The sequence below is a fragment of the Acipenser ruthenus genome, chromosome 13, assembly GCF_902713425.1.
Source record: "Acipenser ruthenus chromosome 13, fAciRut3.2 maternal haplotype, whole genome shotgun sequence".
Lineage (NCBI taxonomy): Eukaryota > Metazoa > Chordata > Actinopteri > Acipenseriformes > Acipenseridae > Acipenser > Acipenser ruthenus.
Window position 1 is genome coordinate 31,250,438 of NC_081201.1, and position 20,124 is coordinate 31,270,561.

General features: G+C 41.0%; 1 protein-coding gene across 5 annotated transcripts; it reads left to right on the forward strand.

Annotated features, from left to right (window-relative positions):
- The first annotated feature begins 636 nt into the window (after window positions 1–636).
- On the forward strand, window positions 637–19,962 carry LOC117418261 (protrudin-like). 5 transcript variants are annotated; one of them, XM_034031117.3, is made up of 14 exons: window positions 638–735; window positions 3,403–3,645; window positions 4,848–4,918; window positions 5,164–5,350; window positions 6,000–6,095; window positions 6,178–6,290; window positions 7,817–7,941; window positions 10,692–10,763; window positions 11,391–11,414; window positions 11,713–11,733; window positions 12,715–12,859; window positions 18,304–18,350; window positions 18,749–18,830; window positions 19,163–19,962. In XM_034031117.3, the coding sequence occupies exons 1-14, from the start codon at window positions 677–679 to the stop codon at window positions 19,231–19,233; spliced, it is 1,356 nt and encodes a 451-aa protein (XP_033887008.3). In that variant the 5' UTR covers window positions 638–676; the 3' UTR covers window positions 19,234–19,962. The 5 variants fall into 5 exon arrangements, with proteins under 5 accessions (XP_058841085.1, XP_033887008.3, XP_033887011.3 ...); XM_034031122.3 differs by having other exon boundaries at window positions 649–885; XM_034031120.3 differs by lacking the exon at window positions 11,391–11,414.
- Window positions 19,963–20,124: the final 162 nt, after the last annotated feature.

Genomic DNA, 20,124 nt, shown 5'->3' on the forward strand with positions numbered 1-20,124 from the left:
TTGTAAATAAATGTGTTACATTTGCATTATAAAGGTACCAAGGTAAAGCAAAGTAAAATCCTAGGCATGGTCTGTGTAAAGCTGGCTTCAGAGTTCAATCACCTGGTTCATCTTGATCATTAATCGTTATTATTATTATTATTTATTTCTTAGCAGAAGCCCTTTTCCAGGGCGTCTTACAGCCGTAAACAAACAGTGACAAGAATCATTTCACATTACAGTCTATCATGGAACACCAAATATTTTGAGAATTCGACAAAAAGTTACAAATGTGACCTTACGTTCTTAAGATCTGATAATGTAGAACTGCACACAACATGCAAAGTACTTCACCACATCGTTTGTGTTTTACTGACCTCTAGTGGACAGTTGTGGTTGTTGTAAACATACGTGCAATAAACGTGAGTGTAAAGTAAACAGCGATCGCCTCCAGTAATGTCTCCGTAACAGAACATTTATAAAACTGATACCGCTTTTTACCGATAATGATTGTGAATTTATACACACATGCAAACACTTCCAAACTGTCATATGACTAATTTACAGTTTTCTATTATATTTCGCAATCAAAGATTACTCGTAGACACGGCTGGTGCGTTATTTATTCTTGAATTGATAAAGACTCCTGTTATATCGATGCACTCTTCCATCGATTCCTATCCCTGCTGCTGTATCGATGTTCTCTGTGATCGCTACCAGCAGCTGTTTGCGGAAGTGGCTACTTGACTTTTGTCTGTGAGTAAAAGCGTATTGATGCATCTGGCAGCCGGAGGTTGACACTCGCTAGATACAAAGTAAAGCAGCTGTAAAGTATGATAAAAGTCTGAAAATCTGAGAAGAGGTTTACACACTGCAAGTGCAAAGCAACGCAACGTAACGTAACAGGTACCGTACCAACTTGCAACACATTTGCTTTCAAAACAATTTACTTGAATTTAAGTCGCTTCTAGAAAACGCGAGCACAGTATGTAAACATCAAGTAACAATGTAACGAGATATATACAAACAAATAGTAGCACGTGGAAATCGGATGCTAGTATAACTACGTCACAACATGTACGTTTTTTGTAAACACAAATCTGGTAAATATAGAACCCTGTATCCGATGGAAGTCAATGGACTGTGTGTCCTCATTTAGTCTTTTCCGTTTAACGCTTTGGTTTTAACACTGCAATGGCAGTACAGGTAATCAAAATATGCACGTATTTACATCGAGGTTAGCATTTACATTATGGTAAATATACAGTTGCAAACTTTTACATTTCCCAGTAGGATGTGTTGACACATAGTGTTGGACAACGCTGGGACAATTTTAAGATTACAGATACAAGGATGGAAAACGACTCACATTGCATAGTAGTTTGAGCCATTCCAGGATTTATTTATTTATTTTTTTATTTACACCAATCCCTATAAAAAAGACTAGCAATAATAGGTGACTTACAAATAATTGCACTCATACCAGAATAATCCATGTGTATATAGTTATAGTTAATTACTTTTCTACAGTACACCTATGTTTTGGCTTGTTTACTGTGAGAGTTTATTTTTTAGGGACACAGGTAGGGGCTCAGTTCATTATGTTAATGTGACAGTATACACTGCATAGGAAAGACAGGCAGGACAGAAGAGGCGGAGGGGTAGCGCTACACATCAGAAATAGTCTTGAAGCACAGGTGTCAAATCAAGAAGAAAAAAACCAACACAGAATCAATATGGGTCAGAATAATGGACAAAAATTCGAAGGGCATAATAATAGGGTTATGCTATAGACTACCAAATTCAGACACCGGGCAAATAATCTGTTATACAAGGAGATTAGAAATGCGTGCAGCAAAGGAGAAGCCATATTAATGGGGGATTTCAACTTCCCCCGTATAAAATGGGAAAACCCAGTGAGGAGCACGACAGATGAAATTGAAATGGTGGAAATGACAAATAACTGCTTCCTAACGCAATTTGTCAAGGCACCGACTAGAGGGGAGGCATGCCTTGATTTAGTCTTTTCAAATAACGAAGACAGAATAACTACAACAGAGGTCAGAGAACCATTGGCAAACTCAAATCATAACATGGTCTCATTTTAAGTGCTTTTTAAAACCCCAAAAGTAACGACTAAAGCTAAGGTTTACAATTTTAAAAAGGCAAACTATGAAGGAATGAAACAGAGACTAACAGAAGTAGACTGGAGTAAAATAGAGAAAACATCCACAGAAAAAGGATGGCTGTTTTTCAAAAATGTAGTACTAGAGGCGCAAAACAATTACATCCCAGAAATAGACAAAACGGCCAAAATGGTTTAATAGATCAATTCAAAAAAATATTCAGAGAAAAAAAGCACTTTACAGAGCATTTAAAAGAGACCGAGAACAAAGGACACAGAAGGAGTACTTGGAACTGCAAACACAAGTCAAAAAGGAAGTTAGAAAGGTCAAGAGAGAGATAGAAATGAGCATTGCTAAGGGGGCTAAAACCAATTCCAAAAAGTTTTTCCAATATTATAACAGAAATCACAAGGATCAGTATTAGGTCCTCTGCTATTCCTAATCTATGTTAATGACTTAGATTGTGGTATATTAAGCCAACTTGTTAAATTTGTCAGAGTGGCAAACACTGTTGCAGCAGCAAAGGCCATTCAAAATGATCTAGACAGCATTCAGCACTGGGCAGACACATGGCAAATGACATTTAATAGAGAAAAGTGTAAGGTACTGCACACAGACAATAAAAATGTACATTATAAATACCATATGGGAGATACAGAAATCGAAGAAGACCTATGAAAAAGACCTAGGAGTTTATGTTGACTCAGAAATGTCTTCATCTAGACAATGTGGGGAAACTATAAAAAAGCCAACAAAATGCTTAGATATATAGTGAAAAGTGTTGAATTTAAATCAAGGGAAGTAATGTTAAAACTACTGTGTCCAGTTCTGGTCACCTCACTACAAAAAGGATATCGCTGCTCTGGAAAGAGTGCAAAGAAGAGCGACCAGAATTATTCCAGGTTTAAAAGGCATGTCATATGCAGACAGGCTTAAAGAATTTAATCTATTCAGTCTTGAACAATGTCGACCCAATTCACTTTCTCGACCTTAAAAAAGAAACAAGGACCAGGGGTCACAAATGGAGATTAGATAAAGGGGCATTCAGAACAGAAAATAGGAGGCACTTTTTTACACAGAGAATTAAGGAGTCTGGAACCAACTCCCCATTAATGTTGTTGAAGCTGACACCCTGGGATCCTTCAAGAAGCTTCTTGATGAGATTCTGAGATCAATAAGTTATTAACAACCAAACGAGCAAGATGGGCCAAATGGCCTCCTCTCGTTTGTAAACTTTCTTATGTTCTTCTTATGTTATTATGACAAAGACGATACTGTAATATGTATCTGTTGACAGGATGCAAACGGGAGCCATGGTGGCCCCGGAGCAGCCACAGGGGAGTGCTGCCGCAGTGACAGGTGAGCGGGGGGATCTGGCTGAACTGGCCCATGGGGATGGTGGGGTCCCTGAGCTGCCAGAACTCCACAGCCCCAAACCACAGACCTTCGATCTCTTCAACATGGTAATCTCTTTCAAGAGGATGGAGATCTTCCTGGAGCCCCTCACTGACACCTGGGAGCTGGTCAAGTACTTACTGAGGTGAGGGCTTTAAAAAATATATATAATAGCCTTGTAATAATACTATGGGCTCAAAAAAGTGATAGAAATGTGTCTTGCCTTCAAGAGAAGCTCAACTCTATTATGCATGTTGTTAATCAAGTGGTCACCTGTGTGTCATTCCTTATAAAAAATAATGATTGCATTACTACAGTTAACTTTGTTCACAATGTTGTAACTCCTACCTGCCATAAGTGATTGTTCTTGAGTCAAAGCATGTTGTTTATTTTTAAAGCTCAAGCCCCCAGACACCATCAAAAACAAGACTTGGAATGGATAGATTCTTCAAGTTGCAGAAATACATCAGCACCTGGCAGGAATCAAAAGTGCTTAGCCTAGTTGCAGTGCTGGCTCTGCCCTGACTCCCCTGTCTGTTCATTCCACCCTTGTCTCTTGTTACAGGTGGAGAATCCCTGTCTGTTCATTCCACTCTTGTCTGTTGTTACAGGTGGAGAATCCCTGTCTGTTCATTCCACTCTTGTCTGTTGTTACAGGTGGAGAATCCCTGTCTGTTCATTCCACTCTTGTCTGTTGTTGCAGGTGGAGAATCCCTGTCTGTTCATTCCACTCTTGTCTGTTGTTGCAGGTGGAGAATCCCTGTCTGTTCATTCCACTCTTGTCTGTTGTTGCAGGTGGAGAATCCCTGTCTGTTCATTCCACTCTTGTCTGTTGTTGCAGGTGGAGAATCCCTGTCTGTTCATTCCACTCTTGTCTGTTGTTGCAGGTGGAGAATCCCTGTCTGTTCATTCCACTCTTGTCTGTTGTTGCAGGTGGAGAATCCCTGTCTGTTCATTCCACTCTTGTCTGTTGTTGCAGGTGGAGAATCCCTGTCTGTTCATTCCACTCTTGTCTGTTGTTGCAGGTGGAGAATCCCTGTCTGTTCATTCCACTCTTGTCTGTTGTTGCAGGTGGAGAATCCCTGTCTGTTCATTCCACTCTTGTCTGTTGTTGCAGGTGGAGAATCCCTGTCTGTTCATTCCACTCTTGTCTGTTGTTGCAGGTGGAGAATCCCTGTCTGTTCATTCCACTCTTGTCTGTTGTTGCAGGTGGAGAATCCCTGTCTGTTCATTCCACTCTTGTCTGTTGTTGCAGGTGGAGAATCCCTGTCTGTTCATTCCACTCTTGTCTGTTGTTGCAGGTGGAGAATCCCTGTCTGTTCATTCCACTCTTGTCTGTTGTTACAGGTGGAGAATGCCTGTCTGTTCGCTGCTCTGCTGTCTCATATTGAACATCATCTTTCTAACACTGAGTGAAGGTGAGAGTGAGACATTCTCATCAGGACAAAAATAACTGACTCCAGATGCTAACGTCTGTCTGTCGGGTTGTCATAAGTCCAGGGATCTCTTGGTTTCTGATCAATGATGGTATTAGCTGAAATGCTTGTTTAGTTGTGGAGTGATCAAATCAAACTCTTAATTTCTTACAGTTCTAGTATATACTTATGATATTCAGAGCCTTGTCAATGCTCATTTATGCAAATCTTTATAACTGTCTCTGCAGTGGCCTGGTTTTCCCTGCTCCTGCTGGGTATCTCAGCCCCAGCTGTGCTGGGGTACATACAGGACTGCTCCCAAGAGAGCCCTTCAGAGCTGGTCCTGCAGAGGAAACGGCACCACGCTGTCCAGCGGCAGGACCTCCAGACCGTGCATCTGAGCAGAGAGGAGGCACTGCTGGAGGTCAAGGGGCTGTGAGTATCAGCTGGACTGACAGTTTCCAGGTTTGCTAAGCATCATTCCACGTCAAATCATAAAGTTTTTGCTTCAATGTCTCAGCCATTCTTCAGGTGTAAAATAGGTTCAGTTTCAGCACTGTTACTTGTTGTCAGATTGCTGGACGTTGAGGATAAGGTCTGAATGTTTTATAACCAAAGTGATATATAGATTGAGTGAGAAGCAATTCTGAGAGCTTCAGATGTTGATTTCAGAGCTGTTTTGGAAGTACTTGCCAGTACCATACAAATCCCCCATCACTGCTTCACAGAAAACATTTGTGTTATCAGTATCAAGCTAGTGTCCACTATATCGTCATGGATGTGTGTCAGCTATGGGGGATTTAACAAAGAAGCAGGGTTGACATTTTAATTATTTTGTCTCTAGCAGTCAACTTTTTTCAAGTCTGACCTGGAATGACCTCCAACGTATTCTGCACCTTATTGGAATACTCTGCTTAATATTTAAGCTATAATTGAGGAGAATCTAGGCTACTCTCCAAATGAAAATACTTGGGCTTCAGTATAGGGGGGATGATTGGCAAACCCCTTTTAAAAGCATAGGGCTTTAGGACCAAACAAGCCTGTAGCCCTGTGTTGAACCCTAATGGTTGTTCCTTTGTCCCAGGTTGGTGCAGTTGGATGATATTCTGTCACGAGCTTGTCTCTCTGCAGAGTCTGTATACCGAGTGCTGTACTGGGAGAACCACAACACCTCCTTCCTGTGAGTACTAAAACTGCAACCTTACACAGCCCGTCGTCTTAACTGTGTGGTGCAATAATCCTCTCTCTCACTGTCTTTGCAGGTTCTATGGGGGGCTCCTGACTGCACTCTGCCTGTGGTATATGGTCCCTTTCTGCTGGATCCTGGCACTGGTTAACAGTGCCCTCTATCTGTGGAACAGAGAATTTGTGCGAGGTGAGCAGGCTGGTTTCCAATGCGTCATGTGTGGTGGTGGCAAACTGGATCAACCAGGATATGTCATTGTGTATTTTATTTAGAAGCTCGTAGTTCTAAGAATGTCGGAATGGAATTCCCAAACCAGAGTCTATTCCAGTACCACACCCTCAGGACTGGAGTGCCAAATAAAAGCTGAACTCAAACTCCCAAGTACAGACCGGCAGCTCTAGCACAGTTCACATGGCTGTCACTGAATAGATCTTTACTGTTCTTGCAAACAATTGCCTTTTTCACTAGAGGGAGCTGGTGCACTTTCATTAGTTTCAGCAGCATTTGATTTGTGTTTTTTGAATGACGTTATATTGGCTTCAGTGTGCAGTGCTGTCGCAAACAGCAATTTACTTCTATATGACATACGCCCTAAAGATGCAACAATTAATAAACATTTAAGTACATACTGGTTTGTAAACGGTTAGCGGAAACAAGCACAGTTTTAGTCCTCATTGAAAACCAAACCATTTGATATGGGAGATCAGATGCTAATAGTTTAATGCCATTCAAGCTTAATTAAACATTACATTGAAGGATTCATCTCCATCCAGGAATAGCAATGGTAGATGGCTTGTAAACTGGATAGAAATTGCAGGGAAGCAAGTGAGCGAATAATGGGGAGGCTCAGAGGTGTAGAGGACTTTTACTTGTACCCAGTGATGAACATTTTTAATATATCAGAATCTGGGGATAGCTGAAAGAACATCTCTTATACTGCGCAGTTTTACATGCACATAAGTGAATTACAGTTCTGGTAGTAAGATGAAGTTATACACATTAATAAAAAATGACCTGTGATTGTGCAGCGCTTACTGGATTAATCACAACATTTCTGCTGTTTTCATACTGGTGAAAAATATCTGTGGGATAGAGAAGTGGGGACTGGAGCAACAGCAGGCACTTAAACAACCACTAGTGCCGGCTAGTACACCTGCTTTACTGTGCTTCGTGTCTCGAAGACGGGCCTGTTGTGCTCTCACTGTTCCCTCCCTCTCTGGACTTGCTTAAATTTGATCTCCAATTTGGGGAATGTTCCACATCCACCGGAAATCTCAGGAAATCAAATCTTAAGACCACTTTAAATGGTTGAGCAGGTGGGACAGGTCTGTGCTAGAGTAAAGCTATCTGGGCTTCTAATTCAATCGCCATCCCTTTCTGTACTTTTCATCTCCGGGGGAGCTTGTTACAGATTTGGTTCCTCAAGGAAAGACAGACACAGACCTTCCATGTATTTTTATATAATACTGTCAGTATGCGTTTACTGGGATTTGTGGAGTGAAAAATTACAGAGGGGGGCTCTAACTTTCAAGGTTTTTATATGTGGCATGAGTTGGAGTTCATGCATTAGTATTTTCCAGAAATGCCCCTGATGGGTGCAACTTGTTTGAAATTTGAGGATAGGACCCTGATCACAGTCCATATGCCTAAATTACATGTCTGACCCTGCCAGGCAATACATTTACTTCTATTTCTGTCTGATCTTTGTACTGTAGTTGTACTGGAGTACAGGGAGTCCTTTCACCAGAGACGGCTCAAACCCAAGGAAGGAGATGGTGAAAACATGGAACCGGAGCTAGCATCTTTTATGGACCGGACTCCAACACCTACCAGTGTAGAGGTGAGTGCGATTCAGCTTGCCTTGTACAGTAAAAGAGACATCACACCAAATTAAATGGCCATCCCAAGAACTCAACGAGTGCGGTATAACAGCAAAGTCTTTACGAATCTTTAGCAAAAAAGCCTGATTTGACTAATATTGAATATGTCTTGGAATGATGAAAACATCCATTCCAATGCTGTAATGATTCTATCCAAGTACAATGACGGGAGAAAAAACTGGAAACCCTAACTTCCCTTTTGATTTGTAAGCCATCAGTAGCTGCTCTTGTAGTGTGCTAATTGATGGTGTTAGAATTCAAGTGGGAAAGGGCAAACTGACTAAATACCCTCAATAAATTACACCAAGTCAGTAATGCAGACTGTGTTAAACAAATAGGAAACCCCCTGAGATTCGTGTGTCCTTCCTTCCTTTCGTCTGCGCAGTCAGTCGAAGCTCTAAATAAGGTGGACAGGGCAGTAAATAGTGGCCTCTCTTCACTTGTGAGCTGGATTCAAACGCAGGCCAGTGGAGGTGAAAGCCCAGTGTAATAACCTGCTGCCCCAACAAGTTCCCTGGTATGTTCATCTCAACTTCTGAGCTACCCTCATACGCATTGCTCAGGGACATTGCTGCACAATCAAATCTGTTCACCCCTTCAGGCTTTGTGGGTAATTTTAGGTAGGCATCCAGTCATTTCAGCTTTTAAAGCAGAACAGAATTATTAGAGCAAGAGAATGATTTTAATTACAGTAACTTGAGACACATGTCCTATATAGTGTTATAGTAGAACCCAGCATTTTCTGTAAAGATCTGCCCATTGAATAAAAATGATATTAAATTGCAAATGTCTGCTTGTCTGCTCTACAATTATTGACTTTTGGTTAAAGGAGAGGTTTTAATTAGTTACAGATCTCTTAATTAAAATAAGATAGGAATCAGATGCCTTTCATATGCAGTGCTACCCTGTTATAACATAGCCTGTTACAGTGCAGAATTGGTTATAACACGGTAAGGTCGTGGCTCCCATTTTACATTGCGTAAACAATCCTGATATACAGTACGAAGCATGGCAGACAGCAAAAAATGAAAATGTTTCTCAGTTAAAATGAAACTTGATGCGGTGGACAGAGTAAGAAAAGGTCAAACTCAAGCAGCAGTTTGAAAAGATATAAATGTTGCAGAATCTACATTGCATGGATGGGTAAAAGATGATTGACTCCAAAGAGGACTGCTCTAGGAAAAAAACTGCGCAGCGCTAAAAAGCAAGACAAGCTGCTGTGTGAATGTGCTGCTGTGAGACTGTTTGTTGTTTTTTAGTGTGGCCCAGGCTAACGGGCCAGGAATAATCGTCCCAATAAACTGTGGATTCAGGTACCCACAAATTGTGTGGATCTCCTTCCTTCATTTTCCACCGTACGCTACAGTATTAATTTGGCTTGTGATTGTAAATCATTTCGGTAACAAAAATGACAATATTCGTTATAAAGTGAAACACAAATAATATGCTAACCCGCATTATAACGGGTCAGCACTGTATATATTTACGGAAGGATTAGGCAACTGATACCCAGTTTCAACTAGCCAACCAGGATTAGTAGTTCAGTGTCAGTGAAAATGCAGACAAGTTGTTTGTTTTCCTTGCCTACAAGAAGTTTGGCTGTTAAAATGAACACAGAACATCTGATTCCAATAAGGTTCCTGAGAGCCCTTTGCGGTCTTGTGTAGCTGTAGGGATAATAAAACTATAAGTAGTTTACGAGTTTATTTCTCATGTAAACCCACCTCCCAGCGGGAGGCAGAATGGCTAAGCGTGCCCTGGCAGTGCAGGCAAACCAGAGTGATAGCATATGTTTCTCTTCAGTGAGTGCAACGTGGAGATAACCTGCCTCCTATTGGAAGCGTGTGGTATTGTAGCCAGGGACGTTAGCTTGAAATAATTTACCGCACCCGTGCCTCCACACAAAGCATTGTACACAAGGAGCATGGCCTTCAGAATAACCAAATCCTGTGTTTACAGTGGTAAATATGGAAGGTCATTTTGCAGTTTACCATGCTTGTACTATGCATTTAATGTGCTTCAGCATAGTTTACCATGGTTTATAACATGCTGTACCTTGCTGGCCTGTTCTTCACCATGCTTTCATTATGCATATAGCTTGCTTTTACTAGTATATTGCACTGTAAAGATCTATAAAGGAATCTAAAAAAACACCTAAAAACTATAGTACTGAATCTTCATCATTGTAAACAGTTGTTTATCCTAATCCTAAACATAAGCTCATTCAGTAAGTTGTTTGAAAATGATTCCCCAGGCAAAACAGAACACAGTGAAACGTAAATAGAGTTTTGCAATCTAAACAAACGGGCTTGAGCATTGGAGTCTCTCAGCTGTGCAGGCTTTAATAAACCTGAATTCAATCAGGTTGTCAGATCCCGCAAGACTTGGGTGCAGGTGCACAGATGTGTTGCCAGCAGGACTCAAGTCAGATGTGATAGCAGGCTGACACGCAGACCCTCCCTGCAGCAGCCAGCTGGACACCCGAAGAAACCACAAGCCACTGCTGAGCACAGCCAAACCCGAGACAGGTGCTTTCAGACTAGATATCTGGACTGGAGTGTGGTCTTGTGGTTAGAGCTCAGGCAGTGGCTTAGTGGATGGTGATGAAAGACTGGGAGGCAGTGTGATTTTAATAAAAAAACTGAGACACAAGAGATGCACTTAACTGCTAGTATTTAGGTTAATGCCTTGTCTGTCTGTCTCTATGCAGGATCTGTCCCCAGGGAGTGTTGATGAGGCAGAAGAGGCGGAGCCTGATGATGAGTTTAAAGATGCGATTGAGGTTAGAGCATCCTGTAGTCAACGTGCTAGCTGTATAACTTCCCTACTTACCTTATGTTATCAGTGGCGATGCCTCCCCTTATAGCTCCTACCCACTGCATTTCATTGCCCAAACACACATATACCTTCACAGGGACAGATGCAGGCATTTACACACACAATCACACACTTTTGCCTTCAGTAGCATACACACATGCTTTTCACAACCACACAAGGATAACAGACCCATACACATCACAAATAATCTATCTCTGTTTAAGAACTGAATCCAGGCCCTGTCGATCCCCAGTCCTTCCACATAAGGATATGGCAGAGGGGTAGAAGGAATCATTTGGGGGGTTGTGTCTGTATGTATTTATTATTTTTATGATTTAGATTTTTGCTGGAATTCTGAGATCCTGTTGGCCAGGATTTGCCTGGTTAACAAAAAAGATTGATTGGTAGATTGATCGATGGATTAAGTGATTGAGTTTTGGGAAGCCTAAGTTTGTCAGTGTTTATGGGGCTGAAGTTCTGATTGAAAAAAATATACTATACTGTACAGCACACACACTTTACACACTCACACAGAGGCTGTGGCTTGCATTTGGCTGTAATATGTCTGCTTTGTTTTAATTTGCTTTCGAAGGAGCAACAGCAGCTAATTCTGCCGGTAAGTGCTCAACTGTATAAGAATATGCGTGTGAGGGAATGGAGTCAAAGACTGACTAAGAGTGCAAGAGAGTAAAAGCAGAAAGAAATAAAACAAACGTGTACAGCATCATCCCAAGCTTGACTATCCCAAAACCAACATCCTTTATAATCAAAAAGTGTTATTTCAGGATTATTTTTTGTTCGTATTTAATCTGGAAAATGAAGATGGCTATTAAAGGATAAAAAGCTAGAAATTCACACAAGAAAATAATATATTATAACTACTGGTTTTTCTTTATTTTACTCTGCTTTCAAAGGAGCAACAGCTGATATTACCGGTAAGTTCCCAACTGTCCGAGAGAGTGGAAAAACTAGAAGGTGTAGAATTGACATTTCAAATTCAAATCCCCCCCAAAAACAAGAGAAGTACACTAAGCAGTAGCTGAACTACAGTAAGTTTGATGTCTTCACTGCTGTCGAGTAATGTGTCAGACTGCGGAATTTTTCACATCCCTTGCAGGACTTCAGTGGCTCATTGCAGTGTTTAATTTATGCCCCTGTAAGACGATAGCTCTGTGTCTGAGTGAAGGCAGCTCTCTTACAGCCCTGGGGAGAGGGGAAAGCTGGTAATGAGTTTCCCAGGCTTCCAGCGTCCTGAGGGGGATTGCAAACCCAGCTCCTGGTCAGGGCTCCCTGTGCTGGATGAGTTATTGTTTGTGTTATTTATGCAGGTGAGAGTGCTGTTCTGTAGACTGCATTCCCATCTTTACACTCACACAGAAGCTTGCAAAGACTTTGTGAACTGTGAAGTTTCATTATTGCCTGCCAGCCAGTTAATTGGATCTGTCACTAACAGCACAGGTGAACGAGATAGGTCTTACACTGTTCTGAGCTTTCCCTTGGCTAGTTTACATTAACTTGGGTTTGGGGTCATCCAGAGGTTTGAATAGGAGTAAACCTGGCTTAAGGTGATTTGCACCGCCAAATGACCAAAGGTTTATTTTCTAGGCTATCCTTGTGAATTAAAGAAAATGTGAAGCTGTTTAAAGTGCAGTGGATACATTCTGTTACCTATTGGTTACAGCAAACATGCATTATCAGCCTCCCTGTAGAAATATCTTCACCACCCAGCATGGGATCAGGTGACTGTCTTTAAATCTTTCCGTCCCTAGTGCAGTCTGGGAACTCACTTTCTAGCAAGCCTTCCTACTGCAGGTACAAACTTTCTGCACAGTGCCTGTCATGGAGCTGCCCTCACCCTGGCTCAAGGTCCCCGTTCACTTTATTCAATTCCTTTTCTCTTTTTTTTTTTTATGCAGGAGGACGATGAAGTCCCACAATGCACTGCTGATTTTGATCTTGGGGTTACCGACATTGGCCTGCTAAGCAGAAATGAGCCAATCAGGAGCAAAGTTTCCAAACTGACTGAGAAGCTGCGGAAGCGCTATCCTACAAACAACTGCGGTACGTAACAGAGCCCAAGCAGACCCCCAGGCCACTTTACCTCAGTCCCTCGGCTACATGTTACAGGTCTTTCTTATTATTTGGCTTATTCAATACTTTAACAATGATTTTCCCACCTTTGACAGACAGAGGCCACTGTTGTACAGCAATTAACACTCTGCTTCAGGCTTTGCTACAAAACGTGTTTATGCAGCTGCAGTATCTTCTGGAGAAGCTCATTGAGAATTGTGAACCTCCATGTTATTAGGTGTGCACATACAGATGTTACCTTATACAGGGAAGGAACACCAGTGAATCAAAAATAACAGGTGCAAGGGGGTAAGGTTAAGGAAAGACATGCAATTTAATAGTTTACACAATACAATGGGGTGTAATGATTAAAAAGCAGTACAGCTCTGCAGTCATCCTATAAATTAGAGATTCATTTTTCAATAGCAGATAAATTAGCTGTGCTTTGGGCAAAATGTGTTAAGAGTCTGAAATGCATTTCTTGACACTAAAATTGTTAAATCATTAAGCTATAAATAGAATCCAAGCAGTAAGAAATCCTAATGAAAGAAACCATGAAAGCCTCTCCATTAAAAAGAAAATTCCTTGTGGATATGCTCATGTCTCACTCAACCACGAGACCAATAACTTATTCACAATTTTCGAAAGTTGAACTGAGGCTCAAAGATTCGGTCCGTTTCTCAGCACCTTACTTGCTGTCTAACAAAGTGATATCAAAGTTTAATAATCGTTGGGAGACTCACAAAGAGGATTAAAATTCCTCTTAATAAACCTTCCTCAGTCTCTCACACTTACTTAATTGAGGTGAGGGGAGGTTGAGAGGGTAAAACATGACAAACTTCCATGCAGAGAAAATAAAAGATTAATGAGATAAACAGCAAATTCACAAACCCTGCCCCAAATACCCCAATACCCCATGTACTGTAGTCCCTGCTGGGTAGCTCAGCTGTGCAGTCTTGGTGATTAGCAGTCAGCCTTACTTGGTCTCAGCTGGCTCTTAACAACAGTTCTCACACTGCTGTTTCCTTGGTCCTGGTTCACATTTAGAGGCTGGGCTTCTCCACCAGCAATGATTAACATGGCTATCAGCGGGTGCTGTAGTGACAAATCTGTAACTTGTTTTCCATAATCACTCCACATAGCGGTCTTATCCACACAAAAGGCCAGAAGCTTAACACTGAAGCCCCAGGGAGATAAGGGCACACTCTATCACTGGGGATTAGGAGTGCTGACAGGCAGGGGGAGGAGGGGGTGGTTATTCAGTGACCCTGTAACGCTAACTGGCATTCAGTGTAATAACCACTCCGACCCCTCATCACACATTACCACATGCTTAATCCAACACACATACAAACACACACAGTGTTGCTGCACAGGAGCCGGGATGAAGTTGTGGGATGAAGGATAAAGATGAGGGATTGGGAGGCCAGGTGGTTAGTGCTATGGAACTAAGAGAATTGTGGCTTAGTGGTTAAGTCTTAAGGGTTGGAGAAGTGTGGCGTAGTGGTTAGAGCTGAAGGACTGGGAGGCATTATGGGCCGGTGATTATAACTGAGGAACTGCAAGGTAGTGTAACACACTCCAAATCCCGTGTGCGTTTCATACCACTCTTTGTGCCTCATACATGGTTGTAAAAAAATCAAAGACATACAATTACTGTACACATGGGAGGTCTGATTGGATCTCTTAGACAGTGAAAATGTAATTTAGAAATAAAAAGCACACATAGAGGGAACATACTGAAAGAAATGTAAATGTTTTTGTGAATAAGTCTGTTATTATTAGTTGCCTTTATATAAATACTAATCTGTCTAGATAACTGGATGCTTTGTTGTTTAAAGAGGTTACCTATTACACAGTGGCCTGTATTAAAATAACATTCTTCAGATAAATTATTTCACAGCCGTCTCTTTAAGACTGGGTAATAAATTGATTAGGCCTAATCCCATTTGTAACTGCCATGATACACCTCAGACCCTCCTAGCTAATGAGACCCTGTACTGAGTCAATGCCTAGCAGGACATTAATCCTTGACCCCCCTCTCCTCCTCCTCCTCTTCAAACACTATTGGTATTAAAATCAGATATAAAAATTTTGGCAGTTGCACAACATCTCAGATCCTTAACCCTTGGGACGCCCAATGAAAAAGCTGTTTGTTATTTTCATTTTCAGACTCATTTCTAACTTAATTTATTTATCAGAACTTTGTGACCTAATGATAGAAATGTGTTGTACTCCAATAATAACCATGAAATCGAACCTAAAAGCTTCTCTGTGCACTGCTGTTTCCCAGCCTTCATTGCACAGTCTTCTTTTGAAAAAAAGAAAGTGTCGAAACGAACAACAGTAAAAGCCTCAATAAGTACTGATTTAACTGCTTTGACTTTGTATTATTATATCTGTTCTTACAAAATATTTACACACCGTGTCCAGGTTATTTTACAACCATGTGTGTCTCTCTGAACTAACTGCCTGCATTGGCTCACGGGATCAGAAGGATTTATCCTAATCCCAGATAAACATAATTGCCGGTGCAGTTAAACCAGTAGAATTAAAATACGTTGTTTTAAAGTGCTGACCAAAAGTCTGGCTGCCTCAACTGAAGTTGAGATCAGAGCTCAAATATAGCCTGTATAGGAGTATAAACTAGCATTGAGGTCTTCTACCTCTACAAATGACAGAAATGGCAGCTACATCAAGCGTTCCTTTCTTGTTACTGCTATTTTGAAAGGCTGAAACATTTTCATAGATGAAGCTTCTTAAAACAGACGCTCACGCTGAAACTTATTGAACCAAACCTATGTTCAGTTTAACTCTGTGTAATTACTAACAACATACAACTGATCTCTGGAGAGAGGTAGGCATATCACAGGGGCATGGGTGGAAAATGAGAAGGAGGGAGGTTGTAGGGGAAGGTAGACCTCATCTAAACATCCTAATGTTGGAGAATCTATGGGCAGATAGATCCGATCTCATGGGGAGATAAAGTGAGAGAATATGGAATTTTATAATTAGAAATCTCAAGACATGTGCTCCAACTCTGTGACAGGAAGTTAGCTATACAGAAAGCCAGTATATTCTTTTTTGGTGAGTCCTACCCATTAGCGTCTGTCTGTGTGGTAAACCCTTCCTGATAAAGGAGTTTTGGAGGGGCTAGCTCTGACATACTTTGTCCCTGACACCCCATTTAAAGAATGCGTTTGGATTCCTAGCAGATAGCACTCAATACGTCACTCTTCCGCAGTCAGGTCAGTCCCATACCCAGCAATGCTAATGCTAAAGTGAAAGGATTCATGAAACTGCCTTGGCCTTAGTCAGTGTTTTTTTTTTTTTTTTTTATAACTCTCTTGCAGTGTCACACTGCATCTTGATATTTAGCACTAAATATCTCTAGCACTGCCACCTGCAGCTGCATTATCAGCCCTTCTCTACTGCTACACTCATAATGAGCAATTGAAAGTTCTATTCTGATGCTTCTGAAAGCAGGTTTCTGTGTGTCTCTGTTTCCCACCCTCTTGAATGTGTTGCCTTCTAAATGAACTGGATTTCCTCATTAACAATCCATAACCTGTAATTAGAAGCAAACAATAGTTCCAGTAAGCCTAATTTATAGGTCCTGCCATTCACTGTGCCCTCATGAGCTTTTCATTGTCTGTAGGATATTGTACTATGTATGGGCAGCAGTGTGGAGTAGTGGTTAGGGCTCTGGACTCTTGACCGGAGGGTCGTGGGTTCAATCCCAGGTGGGGGACACTGCTGCTATACCCTTGAGCAAGGTATTTTACCTAGATTGCTCCAGTATAAACCCAACTGTAAAAATGGGTACTTGTATGTAAAAATAATGTAATTGTATGTAAAAATAATGTGATATCTTGTAACAATTGTAAGTCGCCCTGGATAAGGGCGTCTGCTAAGAAATAAATAAATAATAATAATAAGTGATAAGCACCAATTCAAAAACTGTTAAAATCTACCAAGGTAGTAAATCTGTGAATTTAAGCCTACTTTTTTTAAAACACAGCCCTTTCAGCTATGTATTTTTGACACTATCTTTTTTGTGTTCCCTGAAAAAACTGACAAGTTTTTGTCTTTTACTGCTATGTAATTCCCCCAACTCGTGCGCGAACACATTTCAGTCAAATAATTAATGAAAGATCCCACTAGATGAAAAACAAAACTTGCAGGAAGAACGTCTTCAAATAGTTAAATATCATACCTTGACCCTGCTGAGTCAAATCTTCCATGAATGAGCTACCATCATCATGATCCATCTCTTGTGTCAGATATAAGAAAGAAAATAAGAAAACGGCAACATGCCAAAGAAAAGACAAATACTTTCTACAATATACTTCTCCCTGTACATTTCCTCAAACCCAAGTCATATTTTTTCTTTCTGTACAAAATGTGTGTGTGTGTGTGTGTGTGTGTGTGCAGGGCAGGGGGTTGTTTGGGAGGTAGAGGGCAGGTTACAACGTGCTCACCTACATACACATCAAATCAAATGAAATAATCAGATATGCGTCACACTCATTTAACCGTCACTGAAGTCAACATTTTATAGGGTCGGATATGTGTGTGCTGACTCTAACCAGTGTGAGGGCTTAAGAGGGAAAAGTTGAGTTAGTTAGTAGGTCATTATCTTGAATGAACACTGGCACCCTTTGATGTCCCTCATCAAGTTTTGATTTGGATTTCTCTGCAGTGAAATGCAAAGCTCAATGGAGATGGAGGTCGCAGGATAGATGAGTGTAGGATTGTGTTGAAAGCACTGCCTGCTTGATGGCTGTGTAATGAGAGAGGCATGCTGCCTCAAAAAAAACACAGACACCCACATTAGAGGCAGACAGCAGACGCTTTCAGTGTAAAAAATTCTGTTAAGTAGGGATGTGGCTTTCTGGGGATTAGAGATTGGTGTGTAAAAACCACAGATCCCAAACCCCATTGTGGTGTCCAGAGGCTGTGAATGACTCACCCCACAGGGGTCAGAAGCTGCCCTGAGCTACAGGGAAGTTTGTCATCACTGCATTCCTCATTGATGTGGTTACATTGCTTCCCCTGTGATGTGGTTACACTGCTGACATTCTCTACCAGTGACTCCCAAGAGTAGACCCTTTACTAGAACTCGGGAAGTGGTTAGAACGCTTATCTTTCATCTCTGGGATCCGGGTTCCATTCCAGCCTGGGTCATCTGTGTAGGGAAATGTAAATAATCAAAATCTCCATTACAGTTGATGCTGTTGCCGATAGGATATCAAATCTGTGACATGTGAACACTGGAAATGGGGTTTCTTATCTATATAAATATTGTATTCTGTAAATAAACTGAATGGCGGCACTGCACTATGTATTTATAGACCTCCAAACAGCAGGATTAAACCAGGTTTCAGGTCAGATGAATTGACTCACTTTTCCTTTTCCTCACTCGCTTCCTACAGGCAATTGCTCCAGCTGCAACGCCGTCTTTTCTGTGCTGAAGAAGAGAGTGAGTCACTTCCAGTTTTCGAACCCCCTTGTGTGCTTCCACAGTGTAATACAATCCAATGTTGACTGTGAATTAAATGTTTTTTGGCAGTGTTATTTTGGGAGAGTTAGGAAACACATACAAATGTTTGTAGTTACCCATTATTTGTATGTTTTTACTTATTTATCTTTTAAAACAAAGTTTACATAATGTTTATAATTGTGCTGTGAGAGTTAAGCTATCCAACATTTTCTGCATTTTTGAGAATTAATTTTTGCTTAATTGAAAAATTGTAATCCACAACTTTTCTTATCGGTTGTCAAATCCACCGTACCCTTCATACAGATTACAAGATCATATACAATATACGATATATATCATTTGTACTTTTCCTCTGTATTGTATTTGTGGCTCTCCAGCGGAGCTGCAGCAACTGTGGAAACAGCTTCTGCTCAAGGTGCTGCTCGTACAAAGTCCTCAAGTCCAGCATGGGGGCCACCGGTAAGCATTTGTTCATTTGCATTGAGTTTATGGGGTTTAGATTTAATTCGTTCCTCGTTTCACATAGACAGAACCAATATTAACAAGTATGCCAATGATGCCTGACATCTGGGACACTGTATAACAATATGGGTTTCTGTAGCAAGTCCTCCTTCAGAACTATAAAGAAAATATATGTGTGGGAGTGTACATGTGTTCAAGTAAGTTAGTGAGTGGGCAGACATTGGGGGTGTATGCGTTTGCACAGGACACACCTGTGAAGAGCAAAGTCATGCTTACACCACGACCCTGTTGTCTTGGTAAATCATGTTTAAATTTTTTTATTGCTGCAGCTCCTGAGGCCCAGAGGGAAACAGTGTTTGTATGCAGCCCCTGCAACCAGAGCCTGAGCAAGAAGGAATAGAATCCACCATCATCCCATCTCTCTCTCTCTCTCCCCCCCTACCTGTATCCCCTAACCTTTAATCATGTCCATTCCTTCTCACTCAGCTAGGGCTAGGACATTTTCAATCTCATTTCCAGTGTATAAGGGAAGCCAAACATGGTGGTATTGGATCTCAACATGTATATTCTCTGTCAGCATTTTCATACTTTTTTAACAAGCAATTTCAAGTATTGTACACATTTGTAGGATTGAGCCCTGCAGTAGAAAGAAAGCACTGTTGGTGGTCTGGTCCTGGTCAAAAAAAGAAAAAAAAGTTTAAATAATAAGCATGTAAATATAAAGTGTACAGTATATATGGAGATTAGTGTAGCTTTGTCAGTGAGTTCATCCTTGCAGTTGTGAATCACTATTACTGTTACTTTTTCCACATCCTCTGACATTAATTGTAAGCAGAGGTAATGCAAGACTATCAGCAGTTGTTAACTTTCATGTACACTCGGTGAAACAAATAAACTATGATTATGATGTGCTATACAGTACCACAAATATCCTGGACGGTAAATTATTCATTTTAAGAAAGTTAGTCACTGAATGTAAAAGCCTGTGAGGAATATGTCTTGTGCTTTATTTATGTTTTATTTATTTATATGTTTGTTTTAAGGGTACATTTTCTGTGGTGATTTAATTCTGTTTTTAGTTTTATTCTGGTAACGCTCACCCTTCACAATAAATACAGATGGCAATGAGTGGTCTGTGTGTGGAGTCAATGACTGAATCAGGATTGAAACATTCACCGAGGGAGGGAAGGAGGGTGGGTTCGAGGGAGGGTGGGTTAGAAGGAGTGAGGGAGGGAGGGAGGATGGGTGGGTTCGAGGGAGAGAGGGACGGTGGGTGGGTGGGTTTGAAGGA

What these genes read in the sequence shown, in the direction of transcription:
- LOC117418261 (XM_034031117.3), top strand. Translation starts at nt 677, where the DNA reads ATGTTCTCTGTGATCGCTACCAGCAGCTGTTTGCGGAAGTGGCTACTT. An exon ending in TGGCTACTTGACTTTTGTCT is followed by an intron (nt 736 to 3,402) that starts GTGAGTAAAAGC and finishes ATCTGTTGACAG; the next exon opens with GATGCAAACGGGAGCCATGG. An exon ending in CTATCCTACAAACAACTGCG is followed by an intron (nt 12,860 to 18,303) that starts GTACGTAACAGA and finishes CGCTTCCTACAG; the next exon opens with GCAATTGCTCCAGCTGCAAC.